At 41.6% G+C, this 25,984-nt stretch overlaps 1 protein-coding gene across 8 annotated transcripts in view; it reads right to left on the bottom strand.

Annotated features, from left to right (window-relative positions):
- SYNE2 (spectrin repeat containing nuclear envelope protein 2) overlaps nt 1-25,984 on the bottom strand; it is a 320,078-nt gene that overhangs the window by 21,179 nt on the left and 272,915 nt on the right. For 6 of the 8 annotated variants that reach the window (XM_072838881.1, XM_072838882.1, XM_072838883.1 and 3 more), the window contains 4 exons: nt 20,696-20,851; nt 18,439-18,597; nt 17,202-17,368; nt 2,182-2,344 (listed from right to left, as the gene is read on the bottom strand). In XM_072838881.1, the coding sequence (XP_072694982.1) occupies nt 2,182-2,344; nt 17,202-17,368; nt 18,439-18,597; nt 20,696-20,851 (645 nt within the window). Of the gene's footprint in view, nt 1-2,181; nt 2,345-8,812; nt 9,089-17,201; nt 17,369-18,438; nt 18,598-20,695; nt 20,852-25,984 lie in introns of those variants that run through there. The other 2 variants (XM_072838889.1, XM_072838887.1) reach the window with 2 other exon arrangements.

The following is a 25,984-nucleotide window of genomic DNA, read 5'->3' as shown; positions in this document are numbered from 1 at the left end:
GGGGTCCTTAAAAGTGGTGGGGAGGCACCTGGGTGGCTCAGTCGGTTAAGTGTCTGACTCTTGGTTTTGGCTTAGGTCATGGTCTTGGGGTCCTAGGATCAAGCCCTGAGTTGGGCTCTGCTGAGTCTGCTTGAGATTTTCTCTTCCCCTCTTCCTTTGCCCCTTGCTTTGCTTGCACTCTCTCTCTCTAAAATAAAGTAAAATCTTGGGATGCTTGGGTGGCTTAATGGTTGAGCACCTGCCTTCGGCGCAGGGCGTGATCCCGGAGTGCCGGATTGAGTCCCACATCGGGCTCCCTGCAGGGAGCCTGCTTCTCCCTCTGCCTGTTTCTCTGCCTCTCTCTCCCTCTCTCTCTCTGTGTCTCTCATGAATAAATAAATAAAATCTTTAAAAAAATAAAAAAGTAAAAAAAAAGACTTTTACTTTATTTAAAAAAAATTTAATATTTTTTAAATCTTAAAAAAAAAAAAAAAGTGGCAGAGGGGCATAGATGAGTCAAAGGGAGAAGGGACCATGAAAGAAAAGCACAGACAGATGCAATGTTGCTGGCTCTGCTCATGGAGGAAATGGCCATGAGCCAAGCAATATGGGCAGCCTCCTGGCCAAATTTCTGACCTCCAGAACTCCAGTGAGATAATAAATTTGAGTTACATTGCTAAATTTGCAGTAATTTGTTAAAGCAATCATAGAAAACCTAACTTCTTTACAGAAATGATATTCCTGAACGCCAACTCCTTAATTTGCTTTGGATTATGACAAGATAAGAATTCCATGGCAGTGATTCTGAGTACTATGAAGAGGGAAGCTTCAAATCAACCAGAGTGAAATTATGGGCCACTTCAATACAGGACCAAAACAAGGCCAAGAGGATGGCAGCTACTCCAAACTGTACCCTTTAGGGAATACACATTCTGCAATTTAATGATGTTTTGGCACACCTCAGTTTTATAAAATGTTAACACACATTATTGGCCTCTACCAAATTTAGGCTAAGTGCCCAAGCCAGTATTTTTACTTCATAGCATCACTAAATCATATTAAGTTGAAAGTCAGAGAATAGGCATCCTTTACAAACTATAATAGTAATAGATTGAATAAAGATCAAAGTCAAGAGGAGTATCAAATACTTGGCCTTATTTTATGGTAGCATGAGATATCACTTACTACCATTAAAAGCATTAACTTGAACTCAGGGGAAGTTGTCATTAATTTATCATTACCTTTTGCCCTTGAATCTGTGAGAAAGTTTCAGCACCCAATTCTTTTTCTATGAGTAGCTGTTACATGTGGGTGAATCTTCCTGGTGTGCTGACAGACAGCAAACACCAAGGGTTTGGAAGTAACGTGAAAACAGAAACAAGTCTGAGAACCTGATGACAACAATACTGCTTATATGGTCAAAACAGAATCTGCTCATAGGTCTAAGAAAAAACCCATGAAGGTGAACAAAAACTACCGAAAGGCTACTATAAACTTAATTTTAAAAATAAAGACAAGTTTCAGGCACTGTATAGGAGAATGAACATGTGAATATAAGCTGATGGGAGGGCAGGAAAGTGGATTTGATTAGTCGGTGACATCAATGAGCACCCATCAGATTAATGTGATAATGACACTGGCAGGACTCCGTGGTTTCACACTGTATAGTTTCCAGGGTCGGCTCAGAAGGTGCCTAAACTGATGAGAGAAATGCACAGAATACTGCAAGAGGGGCTTCCTAAGCTACTGGCCTAAGCATCTTCCTTATTATATCTTGTTTTTTTTGGGGGGCGGGGGGAGCTCTACCAGATGATCTGTTGTCCAATGAAAACTTTCCTTGGTTAGAAAATTTACTTTTCTTTCAATTCATTGCCTTCTAAAATCATATTAACAAAACAAAACAAAGATCCAAGTTAAAAAAAATAACTAAGCAAAACACCTTATCTACCACTAAGACTAAGAGCTATCTCTCAAACATTATTCAAAGTATTTCACAAAGAGGTGTGTGAATGTGGTGGAAGATGAGCAAACAAGAGATGGAGTCTCACACATACAAGAACACAGACAGGTGGTCAGTTTTCTCTGGAAAAAAAACCAATATAGTGAAATGTGAATATGCTAAAAGACAGAGCCAATGCGGGGAAGGTTTGAGTTCAAAGAGATCATAGGCACCTATAGTCTTATAGAAGCTTCTTTCCTCACCTGCTGCTCAGCAAGCCTCTTCTGGATCTCTTGATCGTCACAGACGTCATAGACGACAGGCTTAGAAAGCTCTGACTCAATTCGAGCCAACCAGGTACGAAGGTTGCTCATGTTTTTGTCTAACTGCTGAATAAAAGCAAAGGTCTCCTTCAGCTTCTTCACCCTAAACATATTTGCAGGAGAAAAAGAGGTAAAAAAAAAAAAAAAAGCCCAACGTTTAGTGGTGACAAGAATGTGCTAACAAAGGTGTCATAAAGGTAAAAAGCAACTTACGTTTGTTAATGATTTTATAGCAGGAACAGCTCTCACAACACAGATAGGGAGTTTTCACAGAATATGTGACACTTTACAAAATTGCTGGTCTGGTTGATTTTCAAATGGACTAAGAATTAATCCACTCATGCAAATATGAAGTCCTATCCTTCCCAGAGTGGGATACCCTCAGACCCAGTATATCTTTCTAAGGCTCCAGAGGAAAGAGATGCTATCTCATTCTCTCTAGGTTAAAATAAGCACCCTTGGGACACCTGGGTAGCTCAGTCAGTTAAGTGTCTGACTCTTGATTTTTGGCTCAGGTCATGATCTCAGGGTTGTGGAGCTCAGGGTTGGTCCCGAGCTCCATATTGGGATCCGAGCTGAGTGTGGAACCTGCTTAAGATTTTCTCCCTCTCCCACTTCTTCACCCTCTTGCACCTACACTTCCCTCTAAAAATAATATTAAGGGTGTCTGGGTGGCTCAGTTGATTGGGGGTCCAACTTTTGGTTTTGTCTGAGGTCTTGATCCTGGTTGTGGGACTGAACCTTCTGTCAGGCTCTGCCTTCACTGTGGAGTCTGCTTGAGATTCTCTGCCTCTGCTCCTCTCCCCTGGCTTGTGTGCACACTGTCTAAAATAAATAAAATCTTTAAAAAATATAAGGGGCTCCTGGGTGGCTCACTTGGTTAAGCATCTGCCTTTGGCTCAGGTCATGGTCCCAGGGTCCTGGGATTGAGCTCTGCATTGGGCTCCCTGCTCATGCTTCTCTCTCTCACTTTCTTTCAAGTAAATAAATCAAATCTTAATAAACAAAACAAAACAAAACAAAACAAAAAAAACATAACCACACTTACTTAATAAACTAACTGGATTTCCGTCCAGTTTCTTTCTTGGCTATACTCGAGATTGCAGCAGCCAGGGACTTTCCCTGATGGTTTAAAGATGTTAACATGCCTGGCTCATTTGGTGTTATCTGGCTTATGCTGCTTCTCATGGGACCTTCCTCTTGAGCAAGCACAAAACATGAGCTAAAGCCCACCATGGCCAGTCTAAGGGGTTGAAGGAACCTTACACATACACTCAGCCCATTATAGGGCTGCTGTATCAGCCAAAAGGGGAGCAGGGAGTGTGATGAGAAATAGGGCAAATATAACCTACAAACATAGTCCTAAATCATCTGCCTCCTACTCAGTATGGGGCAGACTTGAATGAACATACACTGCATCAGTATATTTGGTGAGCTCACTGGCGTATCAACATACTGTCAAGGGGAAATGACACAGCTGCTGGGAAAATAATTTTTACGTAGATCCTGAAAAAAAGATCCTTCTACAAACTGCTTTCATGGAAGTCTTAAAGCGAGTGAGGGCTTGTTCTGGTAATCTGTGTGTGTGTGTGTGTTTTTAAGATTTATTTATTTATTTTAGAGAGAGGGAGTGTGAGAAAATGAGAGAGCATGTGAGTGGGGGGAGGGGCAGAGGGAAAGAATCTTCAAGCAGACTCCCTGCTGAGCATGGAGCCCAACACAGGGCTCTATCTCACGACTCATGAGATCATGACCTGAGCTGAAACCAAGGGTTGGATGCTTAACTGACTGAGCCAACCAGGAGCACTTATCTGTGGGAATCTTTGTGAATCCCAGAGACTTGAAGAAATAGCTACAATGCAAAGTTCCCACCTATGGATACTCATGTTACAAGGTGCTGTCAGAACTCCATCCTGCAGCACTAGAAAGAGAAGGTGAGGCACTGGCTCCAACTTGCCAGAAACACGCTACATTCCCTGCTACCGTCCTCTCTTCCTGGACTGCCTGTGAACACCCCTCGTTGCCACCCCCGACCCAGCCAGCTGTGGTTCTGTGGCCAACATGCATATTCTAGATGTTAAGTCTGATACATTTATGCTCAAATGCTATCATAATTGTCATCCTACCCCAACATACCAGTTAAGCACCTTGACCTTTTCAGGTCATCAATGTTCAGTGGCCTCTCTGCCTCCATCCCGGCACTCTGCAAAGTGGCTCCCCTTCCCGTCTCTTGGAGCTTCTACCACTGCTCACCAAAGACACTGGGGGGCCCCTTGTCCACATGCTTCTGCAGTACCTGGGGCCTCCTGCCCTGTGTTGTATCTCACTGCTCATTTGCCGTGCACCCATCATGACCATGTCCGCACTAGTCAGGGTGCACAGGGCTTGCTACCTCTGCGTGCACAGCATGGGCGGAGGTCTTGACAAACATTTTTTGTATGAATAAATGTGTACAAGCACTTCCACTACATGCTATTATTTAAGTAGACCACAGAATTGTGTGTGTTTTAGTTTTTAATCTTTACTTCTTTTTTATTTTTTCCATCCTACAATCAACCAAGTCAACCCCGGAGACTGACTTTTAGCTGCAGCTCTATCAGCAGCTAGTTTTATGATTTAGGGAAAAATCCTTTTACTTCAGCTGTTACTTCCTTTTACTTTACTTTATCCTCAGCTTTAGTTAGGCTTCTGAGATCCCTCAAGCTTCAGGGAGATGGTAATACCTGGGTGAAAATAAGGCTAGAGTTCTGGAGTGAACAGACCTGGCTCTAAGTCCCATTGCACCACTGATGAGCTCTGTACCCCTGCAAGGAGCCTAACTTTCCTGATTTCCAGTTTCCTTGTTACCTGCAAAATTGTCCATCTTACAGGTACTTTTGAGATGGAAACAAAAGGATGTATGTGAAGTCTTTGGTGTCGAGTAAGTACTCAGTATAATACTAGCTCTTATTACTGCCAACTGGAATTCTATGATGCTACAATAAAACCTCATTCATAAGGCATTGAACCTTACCAAAGTCTTTTCATAAATATTTATTCTCAGCTGTGCCATGAGGTGGGTAGGCTGAGGAGGAGGCCATGGAGTCTGGTAGTAAAGAGCACAGTCTTTGCAGTCAGGGCCTAGGTTTGAATTCTGACTTTATTTAAGCTCATTGGAAAAGCAGTAGTTATCCCTTCCTTCCTTGGGTGGCTGAGAGGGTTGAATGAGATATAAACACATGAAATGTATTTGGCATAGTGCCTAACAGAGATAAATGTCCAGAAACCATGATCGAGATGATTTTCACGGTGGTAAGTTTTTCCATATTACAATCTTACTGCAAATACCACAAGGAGTTCCCTTCAAAGCCACAAGATGATTTATCAAAAAGGAAGTAACAGAATCTGGAGCCAGGCCTAGATGCAGTTGAAACCTACATCCTGCCTTTGTTCCTGTGGTTTTACAGGTACACCTTCCTCACTCCAATATCTTGTCACCCTGACTGCCTAGGGACCAGAAAGAACACACTAGACAATGCCACAGGAGCTGGGAACCCCAGGTGCTATGGGACAAGGCATCTTCCATGGAGTTAGCAAGAGGCTGCCCTTCTGGAAGGCTCTGACAGGAGAAGTAGCCCAGCCCTGAGAGCTTCCTAGAAATGGGGAGAGGGGCTCGAGTTCAGTGGCCCCTACATAGCTCTCCACCTCCCCCTCTATCAGGTACCTGACCCTACTCCAACCTAAGAATCCCAGTCTATTTTAAAAAGAAAGGGCCAAAATGCCCCTTAAATTTTTTTAAATGACAGAAGCTAACAAGAGACAACAGAACCTGGGTGCAAACACAGAGATGCAGTGATCATGAATCCTGTTAATCCCAGGGTGTAGTGTACAATAAGCTGAGGGAAGAAGTATGGAGCAGGTGGAGGAATAATTTACTTGGCTTCCCCAGGACTATGCTATTCCGGGCCAGTGGTGTCCAAAATGGAGCGCTTACGACAATCCAGTGGAGTATGGGAATAAAATGTTAGACTTTCTACTGTTATGCCTTTCTTTTTAAATGTCCACATTGGATATGCTTTCTAATTCACAAACTTTATTACTATATGAAACAACTATAGAACATGCTGACATTTACCTGTGCCAGGCCCATGGTGCTTTATATGTTAGCCACTCATTTAATCCTCCCAGCAATGCTATGAGATCAGTACTGTTAGCATCTCCACTTGAGACATGAGGTTAACTGTAGCACAGGGATTAAATAACCTGCCCCAGTCACATGGTCATTAAATGGCAGAGGCAGGATTCCAACCTGGACACTCTGGTTCGGAGCTGCTGTTCTTAAGCCCTGTCTTCATGGCAACTCATCTAAACCTGCACACGCGAATGTGCACACATTAGCACGTTAGCTAATATCAGGAATATCAGGCACAGGACAGTTTTTGTTGCTGTTAGGGAACACGATCAGAAGTCTAGACTTGTGGCTCCAGGATACACTTGGAGGTAGAAGCCCATCCACCAAGTGCTATACTTTGGGGACCCACATTTGCCCCTCCATAATTTCTTTCAATATGCATTTAACATGTGCTTGGTCTTGGATCCTCTACAGATTCCCAAGATTCAAGAGATAACTAAAAAATAGGTCTTATTCCCACAGAGCTCATGATCTAATTTAGATCAAATTTTGACATTATAACGCAATTTAGAGGTGCTCAATAAGCATCTTTTGAATGAGCAAATGATGTTCACTTATATCTTCAAACTTGTCTTTTTTATAAAAGACATGGCTATGTTATATATTAGAGGAAAGAGGTAAAGCCAGAGCCATTTTGTCACAAAACAATCTGCTGCCACATTACAAGCCATATATGCTCCTATATACCTTGGGGTTCCATATAGAGCAAGTGAAATACTGACAAACAAGCACACAAATTACACATACACTTAGGGCAAATTAAAGAGGAAGGGAAGGTAGGAGGAAAAGAAAAGAAAAGGTTGCCAGAAGAAGCTACAGAAGATTCATCTAATTCATCTAATGAATCAGGATTAGATTAAATTAGGTTAAATCAGGATTTAACTAACCTCTAGGTCCCAAACTCTGACAGAAGGCATAATATCCAAAACTGCATGGTGATTTTAAAAATTTTTTTCAGACAACCACAACTTACTCTAGGAACCATCAGATATACTGTGCTGTTTGTATTGTTCTATTCTGTACAAATATTGTAATCTAATTATCACCTTTCCCAGGTCAGGAAGTGTGTGTCATTTGCCAACCCAGGCAACCAACCCCCATGTTAGGCCTTGTTAATATCGCTCCTGGAAAAATTTAAATCTTGAGTTAATGTTGGGAGACAAGGAAACCCATTCAGCATCCAGCCTGCTGGCACATGGAAGCAACCGCAATATTGCATTACATCAACCACCGTGGCAATTTGTTTATGTAGCTCCCCATCTCTGCACTTGCCCATATTTTACCCAGGTGCACTCAACAACATTGCTCATACATATATTTCAGTAAGTCCTATTTCTCCAGGAAAAAAATAGGTGTGACTTCCTGAGTTGAATTCCAATTCTGAGGATTGGAAAAACAACATTTTTAGGTGCAAAGGGGAAGTTTTTCACCTGTGTGGATCAGTGGAAGACTTGGATAGAACTAAAACATTTTATAGGAAACCAAACAAAAATAAGAATTTTGGCTAAGAATAGCTACGAATTAGAGGATCTTTTGCAGGGATTATGGGTAGAAACACAGAAAATAAGGTGAATAAAGTTTTATTTTAATAGTGATAGATCAGAATCTATCTTATGAATCCCGCTCTACCTCCCAAACAAAATCAAGTCCAGTTAATATCAATCTATGTATCAGATCTAAGTCTTACAATGTGTGATGAATTTGGTATTAAAAGCCTCCATTTCTATGGAATAATTTACATTGCGCTCCTATTCTCTACATGCTAAAGGGTTGACAGTTAGAATATGAGGACCCTAGGTCCCATAAATTTTTAAAAAATCCCATGCCAACGTAGACAGCATAACTTAAAAAAAAAAAAATACTAGGGAAAACTGAGATGGTCGAAGTATCTGAATTCGTGCTGAAACAAACAGATACTGAAGCCTGTGGGGCAGCTGTCACTTGCTAAAAACATTGTACAGATTCTGTACAACTGCATCTTTCTTAAACGACTGAACAGCTTTATAGTAAGATCATTAATTACTCCAAAATCCTGAAGCCCTGATTTGGAGGCATGGACACTACAAGACATTTGAGCTGATCGCCTCTTTGAAGCACTTCTGTCACAGGAGGACTTCCATTTTCCCTGCACAGCGTCATCCCCCCTCTCCCCTGCTTGTCAAAGGCTGACTGCAGACACCACGGGGAGCTGACACTGGGAGAGAGCACCCATCCCCCGCCCCCATGGCTGAGCACACGCGCGCACACACACATGCACACACGCACACGCACACCCTCCACAGCCACATCTCCTGGGTCACTCCTATTGTAACCAAAACGAGGGAGGCGGAGAGCGAGACACACAGGGCCAGCAGCGGCCCCTCGGCCATATGCTGAGCTGCGGGCTGGAGGGGCACTTACTGTGGAGGAGCATAAACCATTCCTCGGGGTTAGCGGGGTTAGCGGCAGCTCCAGGTTCCGGGCGGCACCTCCACCTCCCGGGCCCGGGCAGCCCCTCCCGCGGCGGCGGGCCGCTCCCCCATCCCCATCCCCATCCCCATCCCCATCCCCATCCCCATCCCCCGGCGCAGCATCCTCCTCACGCCCCGCTCGGCCTCCGCTCGGGCACGGAGCAGCGCCCCCAGGAAGGAGCCGACCTGCTCCCCTGCTCCCCGCTCACTGCCTGCTTTAATCTCCGTTTTCTCTCTTCCAATAAACAAATATCTCCAGCTCCTTCCTCTCTCTCTCTCTCTTGCGCACACGCACGCACACACACGCGCGCGCACACACACACACACACACATACAGTCTTTGTTCTGACGCTACAGGATTGCAAAGCTGGGGGAAGAAAGTCACAGTGTTATCTTGGCGATGGTTTATTTATGAAGTGCTGTAAACCGAGGGAAGAAACAGATATGGGGCATAGAAAGGAGGATTTCTGTCCTCTTCAAATCAAATTTGTTTCAGGTTTGAAAAAAAAAAAAAATGGTGAAATTGGAAGCAGCCCCCTCCCCTCCTGCGGCTCCCCCTCCAATAAGAATACCTTCCTCAGGTGGGGTTTCTGCCCTTTTTAGCCCCGTGCATCCCCATTTAGGTAAGGAGAGTTCTTCTGAGTCTGTTCCTCTGCTTTTTGCAAAAAAATTTGATCTTATAGTCCAAATGGAGTTCAAGACTTTGCAGAGGAAGAAATTTTGCAATTTTCCTTGTCAGCTCCTCCCAGGGCTTAACATCTCTGAAAATTCCTCCATCTCCCTAACCTCGGTTTCTCTAGGGGATCCCAAGTGGCTGATTACTAGAGCACCCTTGGTTTGAGTCCAGCCCCTTTTAGGCTCACTCTCAGCCTTATTTTAAGACTGGATGATATCAATCATTTCTCATGGGTCCCTAAAGCCCAACACTTAGTAATTATTACATCTTGAAGGACAGTGAGCACATTCTAGACCAGTGAAATCAGGACTGCAGATTTGGAAACCGTTCTCCCTAAATGCAACATCTAACTTGTGTTCACATGCTTAGCTGTCCCTGGAACCTGCTAAATATGATCCCTCAAAGCCCAGTACACTGGACCTGCTGGTGCTGCCGGAAGCCACCAACCCCCTGAACGCACTGATGACTGCAGTCTCCTTGAGGAAACCTCCTAACCCCCAGGAAAGCATTTCTGCAGGGCCTGGGAGCAGCAGCCCCATGCTCCAGAGGTGGAATGATCAAGCTGATGGGAAGGAAAACGGAAGCGGGGAGGCTGACCTTATATCTGGCTCTCCCTGCCCTAAAATCTCTAAATCCTCCTAGTCCTACTGGATCAGGCCACAGCAAGCCAACTCTATGACTAGCACCATTGTTTGGTCTTCCAAAATAACCTTGAGAAAATACAGATAAAAAGAGAGCAATGAAAAACTTTATCAATTTAAAGAGGCACACATCTCCCTGCCCATTCTGCAAGGGATGGAAAAACAATCCCAACACACAGTTGCCATGGTAATAACTGCTGAGTTTAAATGACAACATTTTAATTGCTACAATTATACAACCGATGGGATTTTCACATTGGTAGGTGCAATGTGAAAATTATGCTTAGTTAAAAAGTTTCTTTTCATGGACTCGATCCTTCTGTTAGTGGGAGAACTATCTAGTCTAAACAGAGAGGGATCATATGGGAGCATGTCTGAGCAAGTCCCTCCTTCAAACATGGGCTTAAGGGTGCCAAATCTGTTAATGACGCTACACCATCAAGAGAAATGAAGGAGAAAGGTAAAAACATTGATGACAACCATGTTCCTTTTCCTGTAATGAACACCAGAAAATACAGATAAGCAAAAAGAAAATTAAAATCACTGATGATGCCAACACCAACAGATAACTAATGTAAACGTTCTGGGGTATGTCTTTCCACTTAGCTGTCCCATCTGTTTTAGGCACTGACAGCTTTCACCAGATCATTCATACATACTGCTAGAAAGAATCTTCAAAAAGAGCTTCCTCTCCCTTGGCCCCGTGTCCCCATGTCTCTGAAGAGGCTCTACAACCAGCCAGAGTGACTTACCAAAAACACAGACTGACTTATGGCCACAGGGCTCCTGCTTCATAGGACAAAGCAGAGGCTTTAATGAAATGGGGAGGGAGTTCTGAGAAACAAAAGTAGGTGGATTTTTAAGGGAGTTCAATTATTGGGTTTCTGAAATCTAAGTAAGACAGGGTAAGAAGTGTCAGACTGAGTATTCCTCTGGCATGAGTCCCACCAAGAGCAAGATGCTGGGTGGGAGAGTACCGGGGGGGTGGGGCAGGTAGGTGGCAGGATTCTTTTTTCAGAGCTTTGGTCTGTGCTGGCTGAAGCAAGTCAATGTGCCATCTTTCATCTCTCATTTAACACCCTGTGCCCAAAGTGTTCCCAGTAATAGATAGCCTGGCTGCCTCCAAAATAGGATTGCACATGCTGGTAGTTCCAAAAACTTCTGTAATTTAGTCGTCTCTCCTACATTCACATTTTGCTGGGTCTATTTTCAGAGATATTATCTAAGAAAACATGAGGAAGGAGGAGCTAATAGCTATAATTATTTTAAGCAAAATTTTTTAAAAAAGATTTAAATAAAAGAGATTTTATTTATTTATTTATTTGAGAGAGAGAGAGAGTGTGTGCAGGTGAACACAAGTGAGGGAAGGAGCAGAAGGAGAGGGACAAGCAGAATCCATGATGAACATAGAGCTTGACTATGGGGGGCTCGATCCCACAACCCTGAGATCATGACCTAACTCAAAAACAAGAGTTGGCCACTCCATCAACTAAGCCACCCAGGCATCCCTTTAAAGTTTTTTTTTTTTCTTAATATTTTATTTACTTATTCATGAGAGACACACACAGAAAGAGAGGCAGAGACACAGGCAGAGGGAGAAGCAGGCTCCATGCAGGGAGCCCGAGGTGGGACTTGATCCCAGGACTCCAGGATCATGCCCTGAGCTGAAGGCAGGCGCTAAACTGCTGAGCCACCCAGGCATCCCCCTTTAAAGATTTTTTAAAGTAATCTCTGCACCCAATGTGGGATGTGAACTTATAACCCCAATATCAAGAGCTACATGCTCTACTCATTGAGCCAGGCCTGATACCCCCAATAGCTACAATTTAAAAAAAAGTTAAATCTTTATTTAATATGTCAAATAAGTATAGTAGTATATAATTAATATTTCTTGTCATCAAATCAGATTGGGTTCTAGAGTAATCACACATTCATCAAAAAATATACAGTGCTTTAAATGGCCTTTCTGGGGGTGCCTGGGTAGCTCAGTCGGTTGGGCATCTGACTCTTGATTTTGGCTCAGGTCATGATCTCAGCGTCATCAGATCCAGCCCTGTGTCAAGCTCCGTGCTCAGCGCAAAGTCCACTTGTCCCTCTCCCTCTGCTCCTCCCTCCACTTGCACTCTTTTTCTTTCTCTACCTCTATCCCTAAAATAAATAAAATCTTAAAAACAAAACCAAAAAACCAAAAGGCCTTTCTGTTGAATGAAGTGAAAAGCATGTTGTATCAGAGTTTAGATGTCACAAATATAAGAAAAGCTGCCCAAGGGCCCACAAGGATTGCTCAAAGCTCTGCAGCCGCCTGAATGGAGAACCAGTTCTGTGAATTCTGAGGTCTACACCAGGGCCTATGCAACCTTATATGAGGAAATTAGCACTGAGACACTTAGGCCTCCCCTGCACCTTCCTCTGATGAGTTGGTTATTTCGGGAGATGTATCCTTCAGGTTCTCCACTTCAGTGATTTTATGGAAGCTGAAGAACACTTCACAAATAGAGAAACAACAGTGGCTTGGGTGTGAGCTTGCTTTCTCCTCCTCTGTGGTCATATGGCCACAGTAACTGTGCCAGCAGTTTGTGGTGCACGGGTATGTACGGACCCACAGCTGTCCTGCTGCTTTCTCATTCATAGTCTAATGCATAGTTTATAAACAAGGAGACTGAGGCTCACAGAGGTCACAGGGCTCTTTCTAGTAGGTGGCAGGTGAGGGTTCCCGACTCGGTGCAGCGTTGTGTCACCGCACCCTGTGCTCACTCTAGCTCTTCGTTCCCTAGACCAGCACCACTGACAATACCCAGGCACTTGTTGGAAATGCTCATTCTTGGCCCCACCCCAGATCTATGGAATCAGAAGCTCTGAGGGTAGGGTCCAGCAACCACATTTTCATGAGGCCTCTAGGAATTCTGATGCACATTTAGGTTTGAGAACCATTGCTCTAGACAGTAAATTCCACATGGGGTTCTACCATTTTAGAAAAATTCCAATAAGCTACCTTTAAAAGCCAGGTCTCAAAGAGGCCAAGTGCTCTTTTGATGCATAGTGCAGCATAGACAGACCCTGGTTTTTATCTCCACCCTTTGGGCCAATTATTAGCCCTCTCTGACCTGTATATGTGCCTCTCAGTAAAATGAAGGATACTGACCTTGCAGGACTGTTGCAAGAATGAAATGATTTACTCAAGGAACCTGGCACTTCCAAAACAAACAACACTCGTTTCCTTCCTCCCCTATCCATCCCATAAGGAAGCCTGCTACTTGAATGGTCAGAAATTTAATGTTTTTAGGTAACCTCATCTCAATGTTTTACCAAGTCTTTTGAAATTTACCTCCATTTTGCTGAGAACATACCCAAAACAACAGGCCTTAAAAAACCATTTGTTTTTTTCAGTGAATTAAACCTGACTTACCAAGGTCATAGACTTTTTTTTTTTTAAGATTTTATTTATTCATTTGTGAGAGACACAGAAAGAGAGGCAGAGATACAGACAGAGGGAGGAGAAGCAGGCTCTATGGAAGGAGCCTGATGTGGGACTCGATCCTGGGAATCTGCGATCAGGCCCTGAGCCAAAGGCAGATGCTCAATCGCTGAGCCACCCAGGAATCCCGAGGTCACTGACTTATAAACACCATTTTAAACTTTGAAGTTAACTGCATATATTTAAAATCTTGAAGTTGTGAGGCTGGGTACCTATGTAGGGTCCCTCTCCAAATCTTACTGATGAAATATTGCCCCTGCTATAGCGCTGAAGCACCAGAATACTGTGAGCAGTATGGAAAAGGTTAAATGGTGCCCAGAATTCTGAGCAAATGAGGCCATTAGTACGTCCTACAGGACTACAGGTTCTGCTTGGCGCTGCTCAAATCTAAATTCTGCAGCCTGTGCCCCCAACCCCCTTCCCCAATGATGCCTTTGTGTGAGACCCAGCACGAAATCAGTGTCAGAGATCAAACAAGGAACTAATTCTATACAAGGCTGATTTATGACAGGTCCCAGCTTGCTGCCTCAACCCACAAATTCACCTGAAGAGCAAACTCAACTTAGGCTCTCAGCCATTTGTCTCACCTGGTCTTTGCTTTAAGATAAGAGAAATTACTCCATTCCCAGTCCTTCAGTTTTGAAGGGATTAGGCTCTCATTATGTTCTACTCATTAAGGGAACACAATTGTGAGTGGAAATCTTGGTTGCCTCACGTGCTGGCTATGTAACTGTGGGCGAGTTACTTCAGTGTCTCAGTCTCCTTACCTATAAACTGAGGTAATGGTATCTACCTTTCAGAAATATAATCGAGATTAAGTAAAATGATACATAAAAACCACATGGTCAAGGAACAGCTGGAAGCCAATATATTTGCTATTATTTCAACTTACTTTGCCAATTGCTCCTTCTAAGAAGACTAATGAAATTTCACTTGCTGTTTTATCTCTTTCTCACCAAGGAATTGGAATGAAGACAGGCAGCCAGAGAGAAGGGAAGAAAGCAAACAGCCTATTAAACTCCAAAGTTATATAACCAAAGCATGAACGATTAAGAATACTGTCACTCTAGTCTTCAGGAAGAGTAATGTAGACCTTGTTCCTGAATGATCCATAAACAGGTCTGATGTCATCATATCCTCCATTAGTGCCAGGTGCCCAAGAAGACTTAGGACATAAAGTCAATGTCAACAAAGATGTACTAGACACAATTTACCCAACAGAAATGATCACATTCTTAGGCACTGGAATGTTCATTTTCAACAAGTATCTGAGGCACTGTTTTTTTTTTTTTTTTCTTCCCCTTAAGATTTTATTTATTTATTCATGAGAGAGCCAGAGAGAAAGGCACAGACATAAGCAGAGGGAGAAGCAGGCTCCCTGCAGAGAGACTGATGTGGGACTGGATCCCAGGACCCCGGGATCATAACCTGAGCCGAAGGCAGACGCTCAACCACTGAGCCACCCAGGTGCTCCTCTAAACACTGGAAATAAGATAGGAATAGATGCTACTCTCATGGAGGAAAGACTGCTCAGTATTAGACACAATCAAGGGAATCTTCTCCCATTCAGCAAACATGGAACTTTGTCTTAGAGTCTTAATAGGGGAAAACAGTGAGAATAGCCACTCAGTAAATGCTGGCTCCTACGTTCTGGTCCTGTGCTGCATGTGAGACACACACCATTCATCCTCACATCAGCTTCTAATGTAAGCAATGCTGTTAGGTGCTTTTAGCAGATTTGGAAACAAACTTAGAAAGGTTAGGTACTACTTAAGTTTCTACCATAAGTAGGTGGGAGAGTCAGGACATGCTCAAAACCTGCGCTCTTGATCCTTATTTGGCTTACTGTCATGGATTTCTATAGAGTTTTTTCAACTGGTATAAAGTTGAATTCAGCCTTGCTATGCTGCCAGCCAAATCACCCTAATATTTGTCTTTAGCAGGCCTTCAACTGCTAAAGAACCATGAATGATTCAGACTTTATTTATGAGGCCAGACTAAAGGTCTTCTAAGCCTCAGCCCCAACCTACCTCCCTAGCTTCATCTCCTGTATCTGAATCAATGGAGCTTCTTGTCCTTTCCTGAATGACTTCCATGCTGCTCTAGCTCTGTACCTATTTTTTAAAAAATTTTTTACTTATTTGAGAGAGAGAGAGAAAGAGAGAGAGAGAGAGAGCGTGAGTGAGCAGGGCAAGGGGCAGAGTGAGAAGCAGACTCTCCGTAGAGCAGAGAGATCTATCCCAGGACCCTGAGATCATGACCTGAGCCAAAGGCAGATGCTTAACCGACAGAGCCACCTAGGCACCCCATTTCTGTATCTTTTTGTTCACATAAACATACATCTATCTGCCACCAGTAACATTCAAGGATTGCAACCTCTTACTCAGGACCATCTGGTAACACCCCTCTTCCATAAGGCTCCTCCTAATCCCCACCCCAACTCCAGGAAGATGAGCTCTGAGCTCTCAAACCACTTGGCTTTACAGCTGCTCCCATTAACATAACTCACTCATCTTACTTCCTGTCTGTAATTTCTCATAACACTTAGCCTGGTGCCCCTGCTGATTGAATCAGGTTCACTTATGGTTTACAGTAACAAAGAGGTCAAGGAAATAAATGCCAAATTATTAAGACTATCTTATTTTCATTACTCACTAATTCTTCATTCTCCTGACAGGTTCTCTTTATATATTTTGCTTTGTATGTGTGTTCAAAACATCTAAGCACTGTTATGTGACTTCCTTAGCCAGTGTAAATATAAAGCTGCATGAGCGGTCCTGGACCTGAGTGACCATTTTTTTGTAAGACAGGTTGCACGTGAAAAACACTTTGGTCAGGGTCTGTCTTTGGAGAGAGAATCTCAAGACAAAAGACACTTAAAAGTTTGGGTGGCATCATCTTCATTAATTCATAAGGGGAGATAAAATTACCTGTCTTACTTCTGATAAGGTTGCACTAGAGAATTTAGCTTTGATTTGTGGCCACAGACATGCCTCCTAAGTTCACATCTTAGGACCAGATGCCCAGTGGGGCCTGGCATGCTGAGCACACACTTGTGGAGGACCCCTGCCTTGAATGTGCCAAACCCCTGCAGTGGGGGCAGCCAGGGACCGGCAGACCAGCATCTAGAAATCAAGCCCGTGTTCCTGACCTACTTGGATTTGCCACATACAAGAAGGAACAGGCAGGCATGATTTTATCTGGGGGATATGCAAATCCTAAAGTAGAGTTAAAATTTCTAAATAATACCTCCTCGAGGATCTCTTCTCAAATTAAACGTCCAGCTCTCATTTTAAACCTAACTTTGTATGAAATTTTAAGCTAAAGAAAAAAAATACTAAAGTGGGATATACTAAAATATAATCTTCCTAAAATGTTAAAATAAGAATTTCTACTCATTTTTACCAAATTTTGCCTTTCTCTCCAAGCTAATAAAACTGCTGCACTGCCTTTGAGGAAGACTGATCTCATTGTCTAGACCTGTGAAGACCTGTCTAGACCTGATTGATTACCTGGGTAATCAGAATAACTAGTAAGCATTTCTCACCTTGATCCAATGACATCAAAAAGATGCTGCCAGCGGTCATTGACTTTGCTCAGCTTGTCCTCGATCTCAGCTGCTCTTGTTTTGTTGCTGGCCTTGATCAACTGGTCACCCATCTGTTTTAATTGTAACTTGTTTTCACTAAACAAGTTTATTTCTTCCATGCAGTCCTGGCAAAGGCACCAAAACATAAAGTCTCAGTTACTTCTGAAAATTCATTTCTTCACCAAGTCACAAGCATACAGCTGCCTCTTGAAATTAAAAAATATATATATCAAAAATTTCTTATACCTGTTAATGCAACTCCTCAGCGAGTAGCTAAAAAGTCAAACAATGCCCACTTGGCACATGTGTAATATGTAAGGCAGTAGTTACCTTTTTTTTTTTTTTTTTTTTTTTTTTTTAAGTAAGTCCCAATCCTGAGATCAACCAAGACCTGAGCTGAAATTGAGAGTTGGATTCTGGATGCCTGGGTGGCTCTGTGGTTGAGCACCTGCCTTTGGCTCAGGTCATGATCCTGGGGTCTTGGGATTGAGTCCTGCATTGGGCTCCCTGCAGGGAGCCTGCTTCTCCCTCTGCCTATGTATCTGCCTTTCTTATGAATAAATAAATAAAATCTTAAAAAAAAAAAAAAGAGTCGGATTCTTAACTGACTGAGCCACTCAGGTGCCCTTAATTCAGTAGCCCTGGTTTCTCCTCCCAGATTTGTTCTAATCTAACCTACTTGGTCAAGGAGAACAACAGAGTATAATTAAATTGGCCTAATATCACTAAGCACTTTCCCGAGGCAACTGAGTACCGTTTTGGATGACGGCACCAGGAATGAGCTTTCTGCCCTTCCCTGCCGTGCTTGGTAGACATCTCAGCACTATAAGCCTCTGTTGCTGTTGGCATCTCCCCCTTGGCGAGGAGAGCTCCAAACAACCAGTAGAAGCCAAAATTCACTGGGGTTGTGAAGTGATGCTTAAGCTGAGGAGAGTCTCTGTTCTGGCCAGACTTTCAGAGAGAAGGCACAGCAAGTGCCGTGCCCCCCTCGAATGGTCCCACACTTCGCATCACTCTGGAATCCTCACTTACCAGCTTTTCTTGGAGAAGGAATAAAGATAGTGAGAAAGTCCCTTCCTATTTCTGCAATGTTATTAGCAACACACCTATAATATTATGCCACCCTGGACCTGTGAGTGAGGGCGGAGAACTCCATGGTAGTCGTAACTGCAGCCATCAGGGTACTCCTACTTACCTTCTGCAACTTTTCGATCATTTCTTCAATACTAATATCTGCCGTCTGCAGAACTTTGTTTTCCATCTGCACCAGCCATGCGCACAACTCTTTATTTTTTTCATTGAACACAATCCATGAATTGAGTCTGTCTTCAATCTCCTGTTTGCGTATGGCCACCTGGAAATGCAAATACGTTTGGCAGCAGACTATAGGCAGGAAGGAAAGCATTTCCTTTCCCTTCCCCCCATTAAAAAGACTATGAATTTCTTTCATTTTCATCAGTAACCTTACAGACTTAAATTTACTGTTTACCTCACACCTAGAGTTCAACATCAATAGTTACACCTTTGATAGATGCCACAAAAAGCAATAAAGATTGTGTCTGAAGTGCAATTGACCAAAAGAATTCGGTTTTATATAGTGTGTATCTATTATTACCAGGTTATATTAAAAATTAGAAACAGGAAAGTTTCGATACATTCACTGAACACCATCCAAATTTCTTCTGATCCCTGTTCTTTCTACGTACATTTATTGATGGCTTGCTACATGCTCATTTACATTTTTATGACCGAAATCTTTTTACTAGTTTAAAAATGATCAAGTCCTTATTCCTATTTAAGACTAATGTCCTGCCTATTTAACTTAAAAACTACAAAACCTAGATCACAACATAAATCTAACCTTTGTAATGCAAATAGACTGCAAAATTGAAGTTATTTCAATATTTTAGTGGTAGATTTCAAAAATAAAGCAAAAGAAAATAAAAAGCAAATGCATATCACTTATCTAACCTTCCCATTATGCACTATGGCTTTGGATGGAAACTATGGAAATGGAACCAAATACTAGTTTGTAGTTAGCAGGCTGACACTAAACACTCCTACTCCATTATGTATCAGCAAATCGACTTCTACAAAGGCTCTTCCTTTCATAAAGGGTTCAAATGTACAACTTAAACAGAAACTTTAAGAATGCAAAACAGCCTTCCTAAATTACAAAAGTATTCTCAGCTCTTAAAAATCTTTAGAATCTTAGAGTAAAAAGAGTTTTAATAAAGTTTTAACACCCTACATTACAGATGGGAAAAGTAAGATGCAAACTCCCAAGACTTTCCTCCTATGTACAACAAAATCAGTGATCTTTTCAGAGGCAAAAACACCTAACGCTTGTACATCCATTCAGCCAAATGTGTTGAGAAGGCTCAAAGAACGATCCCTAAAAAAACAAGTTTTGTGTTTCCATTTCTGAGGGCATCTATTTATCTTAGCTTTTAAAAGCCTGGCATTTTGCACAGCGTCATTCTGATTGGTTTCCTAATGGTAATGATTAGGAACATCTGGGCCCCAGTCTCTGCTTCCACCTTCCTTTTAGGATACTTTGCACATACTCTAAGTTTTTTTATGTGAAATATGAATAAAAATTCTAAGAGGGCATTTAAAATTACAGTCCGTTATGAATATTAAATACTAAAACCAAGAAGGAAAAATTATTTTACTTAATTAAAATGCACTCAAAAATGTCTGGATTTCAACTTTTAAAAAATTTCAACTTTTAAATCCATTCTTAATTCACAAAAATGAGATTAAGGAGTTTATTTTTCTTAGAATGACACGTTCTTAAAACAAAGATCTATTTGAACCCTTTAGTTCCATCCGTCACAAACAGGTACTGCATCATTCTGTAATCAGGATCTAATTTTTAAAAAGTAGAAGTAATCCACTGAGATGCTAAGTGAAGCTGTTGATAATTTTGAGTTTTGAAAAGCAGCTACTGGAAAGACACCTTGGATGGCACGTGATCGTAGAGTTCTCAGATAAAATACCCCTGTCTGGGGCACTAAGTAAGACTCCGGCTGTTTGCTGGGGTTAGAGAGATACTGCAGAGATACTGCCCTAAGGCCGGGCGAGACCTCCATGCTGAAGTCCTCATTCTAATATCCCGATGAGTACTTGTCATCTACACAAGACAGAGCAGAGTGCTCACAGCTGTTCGGAATCGCCCCCCACCCACTGCTCCCGCCTCCCCCGATTTAAGGTAAGTTTTTAAAAAGCTTATTGAAAATGTACAAAGTACCAGCACTAAGCATGGGAGAAACAAAGGGGCCAATCTGTTAAAGCGTGTTGCTGCCTTCTAAAGGAACAGCAGCCGGCCTGGGCTCCAACTGAAAAGGGCCTCCGGTTCAATGAAATTAAGCCCCTTTCTACTTTGTCTGGCCTTAGGAGACATTTCAATAAACTCCAGAACAGCCGTGCCCTGCAGTTAACTGACTTACTCTTAAGCAGAGGTCCTCCCATTGTCTGTGCAAATGCTCTGTTTGCTCCTCCAAAACCAACACATCCTCCACAAGAATGTGCTGGGTTAAGTGGGTCTTCATAGTGTGAAGTTCTTTCAAGTTCTGAGTCCAGTTGCCCAAAGACTTCTCTAGTTCCTGCATTGAAACACAAGAAGGGAGGGGGGAAAATCATTTCCACTCTAGCTGCTGTTGTTTCCAAACCTGTAGGCTAATCCTTTGATTGGACTCTGGGGGAGGGGAGGCCAGCGAAGGGGGCGGGGCCTCCCAATGAGAAACAGCCTAAGGCAGAGGCTGCTCCTGCGGTTGGGGTTGGCCGGGTTTTCACCACCTTTTTCTCAAAAGAAAACTCTTTTCCACCTTTGTTTTTATTTCCTCAGGTAGTTCAGATTTTTCTAAAGTTAGTTCTGTTTTAAAATCATATAGGCCTTTATCTTTATGGAGAAGAAATTATTTTTGGAGTCTAGTGACAATCACACACACTTTTAACTCTGAAACTACGTTACAGAAATGTTGTCTAAAGTGTGATTTTCCATCTTAAAAAAAGAATTTAGGAAATGCATTGTTGCTACCGTGGCCATCAAAACGGCAGCTTCTGTTCAAAGGGGATTCTTTTGGTTAAGCTTCAAAAAGAATGAATTAAAAATTTAAAAGTAAATAAATTCTTCCCTAGAAACTGGCAGAACTTGGTTAGCAGGAAATCTCTGGTTGTGGAAACAATTATTTTAAAAAATGTGTCAAATTTAAACTTTTTGATTTCTAGGACTTAAGAAAACTGCTTTTACAACCGGGAAGGTAAAAGGAAACAGCCCAAACGAGTACTCAAGAGTCCTGCAGATTTTTTTTGTGCTCACAATTCTTCGTTCTTTGGCATGTTTTAAGGATCTCTGTTCGTACCTGTCTATTGCAACAGAAAGAAGAGAGACTTTCACTTACATCAGAAGTCTGAGGGGTGGCAACAATAAAAGCGTGTTACTTCTGATTGATTTTCAGAGTTCTAAAAGCTACGTTGGCATGATTACATAACTTGCTCACAAATTTACATTTAATAAAATGGCCCAGAGAATTCTTCTTTTAAGGTTACATGGAGATTCAGAAATACCTTTATCAGGATAAATATCATCACTTTAAACTCTTGTTACCTAGTTTCTACTCTCACGATTCTGGTAAAGTGGATGAGAGCGGATCCTGTGTGGAACACTTTCACTAGCTACAGAATAGAAAGGGGATGGCTCACAGGTGGAGGTGTGCCACTCACGGACTTAAAACTAGAGACCGTGGGACGCCTGGGTGGCTCAGTGGTTGAGTGTCTGCCTTTGGCTCAGGGCATGATCCTGGGGTCCTGGGATCAAGTCCTGCATCGGACTCCCCACAGGGAGCCTGCTTCCCCTTCTGCCCTCTGTGTCTCTCATGAATAAATAAATAAAATATTTTAAAACAAACAAACAAACAAACAAACAAACAAACAAACAAACAAACTAGAGATCCAAGGCCATTGAGCTTCATGCAGCACTCCCCAGTCTGGAGGACAGGAAGCTCAGCCTGTCCAAGGCCCTGCTCACAAGCTCAGGATCAGATGCCTGCACAGTAGGGAGGCCTGTTTTTGTTTTCCACAACCAGGTTTAAATTGATTTGGTTTGGATACTTGGTTTCCTCCTACAACTGAAAAGATAATTAACAGGTGGAGAACTTTTGAATATGGACATTTTTATATTTTTTTTTAAAAACGATTTTAATTATTTATTTGACAGAAAGAGAGAGAGAGTACAAGCAGGGGGAGTGGCAGGCAGAGGCAGAGGGAAAGGGTTCTTGCTGAGCAAAGAACCCAATGCGGGGCTGGATCCCACAGTCCTGGTCCTGAGATTGTGACCTGAGCTAAAGGCAGATGCTTAACCGACTGAGCCACCCAGGCGCCCCTGGACATTTTTATGATTCTTAATAAATATCGCCAAATTGCATTCTAAGAGGAATAACTATCTTTCACCATAATCTTTTTGGTGTCAAGTTATATATATTTTTTCAGACAATTTTAATATATATATATAATGCTTAGTTATTATTTAAATCTGTATTTCTTTAATTATTTAGTTGAAAAGCTACCCACTCCTCCATCAAATGCTTCCACAAATGTATTTCATTAATTCATACTTACATGTTGAGATCTCAGACACAAAGATAATTCCTTCTCAGAGTTATCAGACAAGTTGGGACCCTTGTTTCATGCTCTCACAGCCCTCTGTCCATTTCCCATCTAACACTCATCATGCTTACAATTATTCACACACACACACATATGCAAAAGTGAGACTCTTTGGTTAATACATGTCTCTCCAGTAGTCTACACTGTTAGCTCCATTACTGGCCAGAGCCACTATAACATTGCTCACCAATGCATTGCTCAGCAGCTGCCATGATGCCTGGTGTACTTAAGTCCTCAGATACAGAAATGTAGGATTGAAAGGAAAGCCAGGTCTGGACATGTCTCAAGAGCTTTAAAATGTTCATAAAGTGAAAAAAGCAAGCAATCAAAGAATATACAGAGCAAGGTCTACTGTGGAAGTATATGAATGCTGATAACTATTTGTATAAACATTTAAAAAATCATGCTTTTGTCTTTAAATTAAAATATTCCAGATTTGCTACCAAATCATAATTACAAAAGAACATGCCAGTCAGATAAGTTACCTCTTCTTAATTTAACCAGATAAACTGTCAATATTGCCTATAAGATTCTCATTGTTCATATAACCCAGGATATAAAACTTAGTTGTTTTGACGACATGAAGTGAAGGTGCAGTCTTTGGACTTGGACACAGCATGGCAGCATTAAAGACTTTGCCTGTGGATTCAACTACCAGGGGGGTTGTCAAGTCCCATTTTTCTACCTTACAATTTGGGTGAAAACAGGGCCAAAAAATGACTGTGTGTGTGTATAAATATATTAAAATATTGGCCTGTATATGCATAGAATATCTTTGGAAGAATACACAATAAATTGGTAACATTGATTGCTTCTGTGGAGAGGAACCAATGGGAGGAAGGATTTGCATGCCTTTTGCACTTTCTGAATTTTGAACCCTGTGACAGTATTACTTACCAAAAATTATTTTAAAGATAAAACTGTCCCCCAACTCAATCATTTGACAAGTCTTATAAACACAGATGCCCCCTATATCAGTTTTCATAATAGTTAAAAGCTAGTATGTAATGAAGTGCTATTCAATATGTCAACTTAGATGTAATGAGAATGTAATCTTCTGAGGAGGAAAGTAAAACTCGGACTGGTCAAGTATTTGGTGTGTCTCTCCCAAGTGATCTGGGCATGATCAACACTCTCCTAAGACAGGCTTTAGGTTACTTGAGTTCTTTGTGGAATATGGTCATGGGATCAATGAACTCAATGCTCTTGGTCTCTCTTCATGATTTTTCCACTGAGAGAAGGCCAAGGCTATCGAGGTTGAAAGGATCCTAGTGGAAACTGAAGAGTGTGATACTTGGGAAATATTATGCCTTTGTAGGAGTTTACAGTTCACATTCTACGTTTGTTTCTAGACTCTTTGGGAGGAAACTCTATGTATCAACTGAGAATATGACTCCAAATTCTCTCATCTGTCCCTGAAATCTCGATCTACACCTAAAGCAATAGAGATCATTAATGTTGAAAATTAGGGATTAGTAGGAATTTTCTTAACCTCATAATTTCATCACAGCAAATACCATAATTAATGGTGAAATGTCAGAATTATTCTCTTTCAAATCAGGAATGACATGAAGGAGACAGCCATTAATTCTACTCGGGTACCTTGGTGGCTCAGTGGTTGAATGTTTGCCTTTGGCTTAGGTTGTGATCCCAGGGTCCTGGGATTGAGACCCGCATCAGGCTCCCCACATGGAGCCTGCTTCTTCCTTTGCCTATGTCTCTGCCTCTCTCTGTGTCTCTCATGAATAAATACATAAATCTTAAAAAAAATTTTTTCTACTCAAAAATGTTCTGGCAGTACTAACTAGTATAGAAAGAACAGAAAAAAAAAGTATAGAATAAAAAAGGAAGGGGATCCCTGGGTGGCGCAGCAGTTTGGCGCCTGCCTTTGGCCCAGGGCGCAATCCTGGAGACCCGGGATCGAATCCCACGTCGGGCTCCCGGCATGGAGCCTGCTTCTCCCTCTGCCTATGTCTCTCTGCCTCTCTCTGCCTCTCTCTCTCTCTCTCTCTGTGACTATCATAAATAAATTAAAATTAAAAAAAAAATAAAATAAAATAAAAAAGGAAGAAAACAAAGAGTAATTTTTCACAGATGGTGACTTTCTACATAGACACCTAAAAGATTGTATAGAACAAAGTATTGGAATTAACAAGAGAGTTTAGCAAGATTATTGAATTTGAATATATCTACTGAAAATTATCATTTCTAGGCACCAATGATAAATAGAAAATATAATCAGAAAAAGTATTTTCAGTAGTGTCAAAAAGACATCCATACTAATGTGAGAGAACAAGTATGAGTACACATCACACCTGAAATGAAGATTTGTTATAAAAAAGCACAGTCATCAAGATAATTTGATATACAGGTTGAGATAAGCAAACCAACAAAATAAAGCTCCAAGACAAAAATCACATATATATGGAAACCTGATATTTGACACTGGACTATGAGCACTAGGACAATGATCATCCATATGATTAGCCATTATGAGTAAATTACAAATTGGATCTTTACCTTAAAACATATGAAAAATCAATTCTTAAATGAATAAAGATGTAAATGTACAAGGCAAAACTTGAAAACTACAAGAAGAAGAAAATGTAGGAATGTAAGTATGATTTTAGTATGTAATAATGGCACTGCTTATATGAAGTTGAAAAATAAAAGTAATATTGAGAGCTATAGACACACATAGGGCAGCTATAAAGAAATGCACGAGAATGATTAAACACCTTATTCAGGGTTGTGGGTACCTCTGAGGAAGGAAATTACATTGGAGACTATGCAGGGCACCTGAGCTGTATTTGCCATGTTTTATCTTTGCAGCTGGGTGATGGTTTCATGTCAATTTGTCATATTATTTGTTATGTTGGAAGTGTTTTTGCATGTCAGAATATTTTTACAATGAAGAAAAAAGATGCAGGCTGAAGGACACTAATTTCTAGCACAGCTTGAAGTATGAGAATACTCATTTCTCCCTAATTGTTTCGATTTGGTTCCTGAAATCATTGGAAGAAAAGAGTAAAGATCATTCCATTAGGTTCTGGATGTTTTTTAAACATCAG

Source organism: Canis lupus, chromosome 9 (assembly GCF_048164855.1).
Source record: "Canis lupus baileyi chromosome 9, mCanLup2.hap1, whole genome shotgun sequence".
NCBI classification, from domain to species: domain Eukaryota; kingdom Metazoa; phylum Chordata; class Mammalia; order Carnivora; family Canidae; genus Canis; species Canis lupus.
The sequence above is the reverse complement of the archived record's forward strand: the minus strand, read 5'-3'. Positions and strand labels throughout refer to the sequence as shown.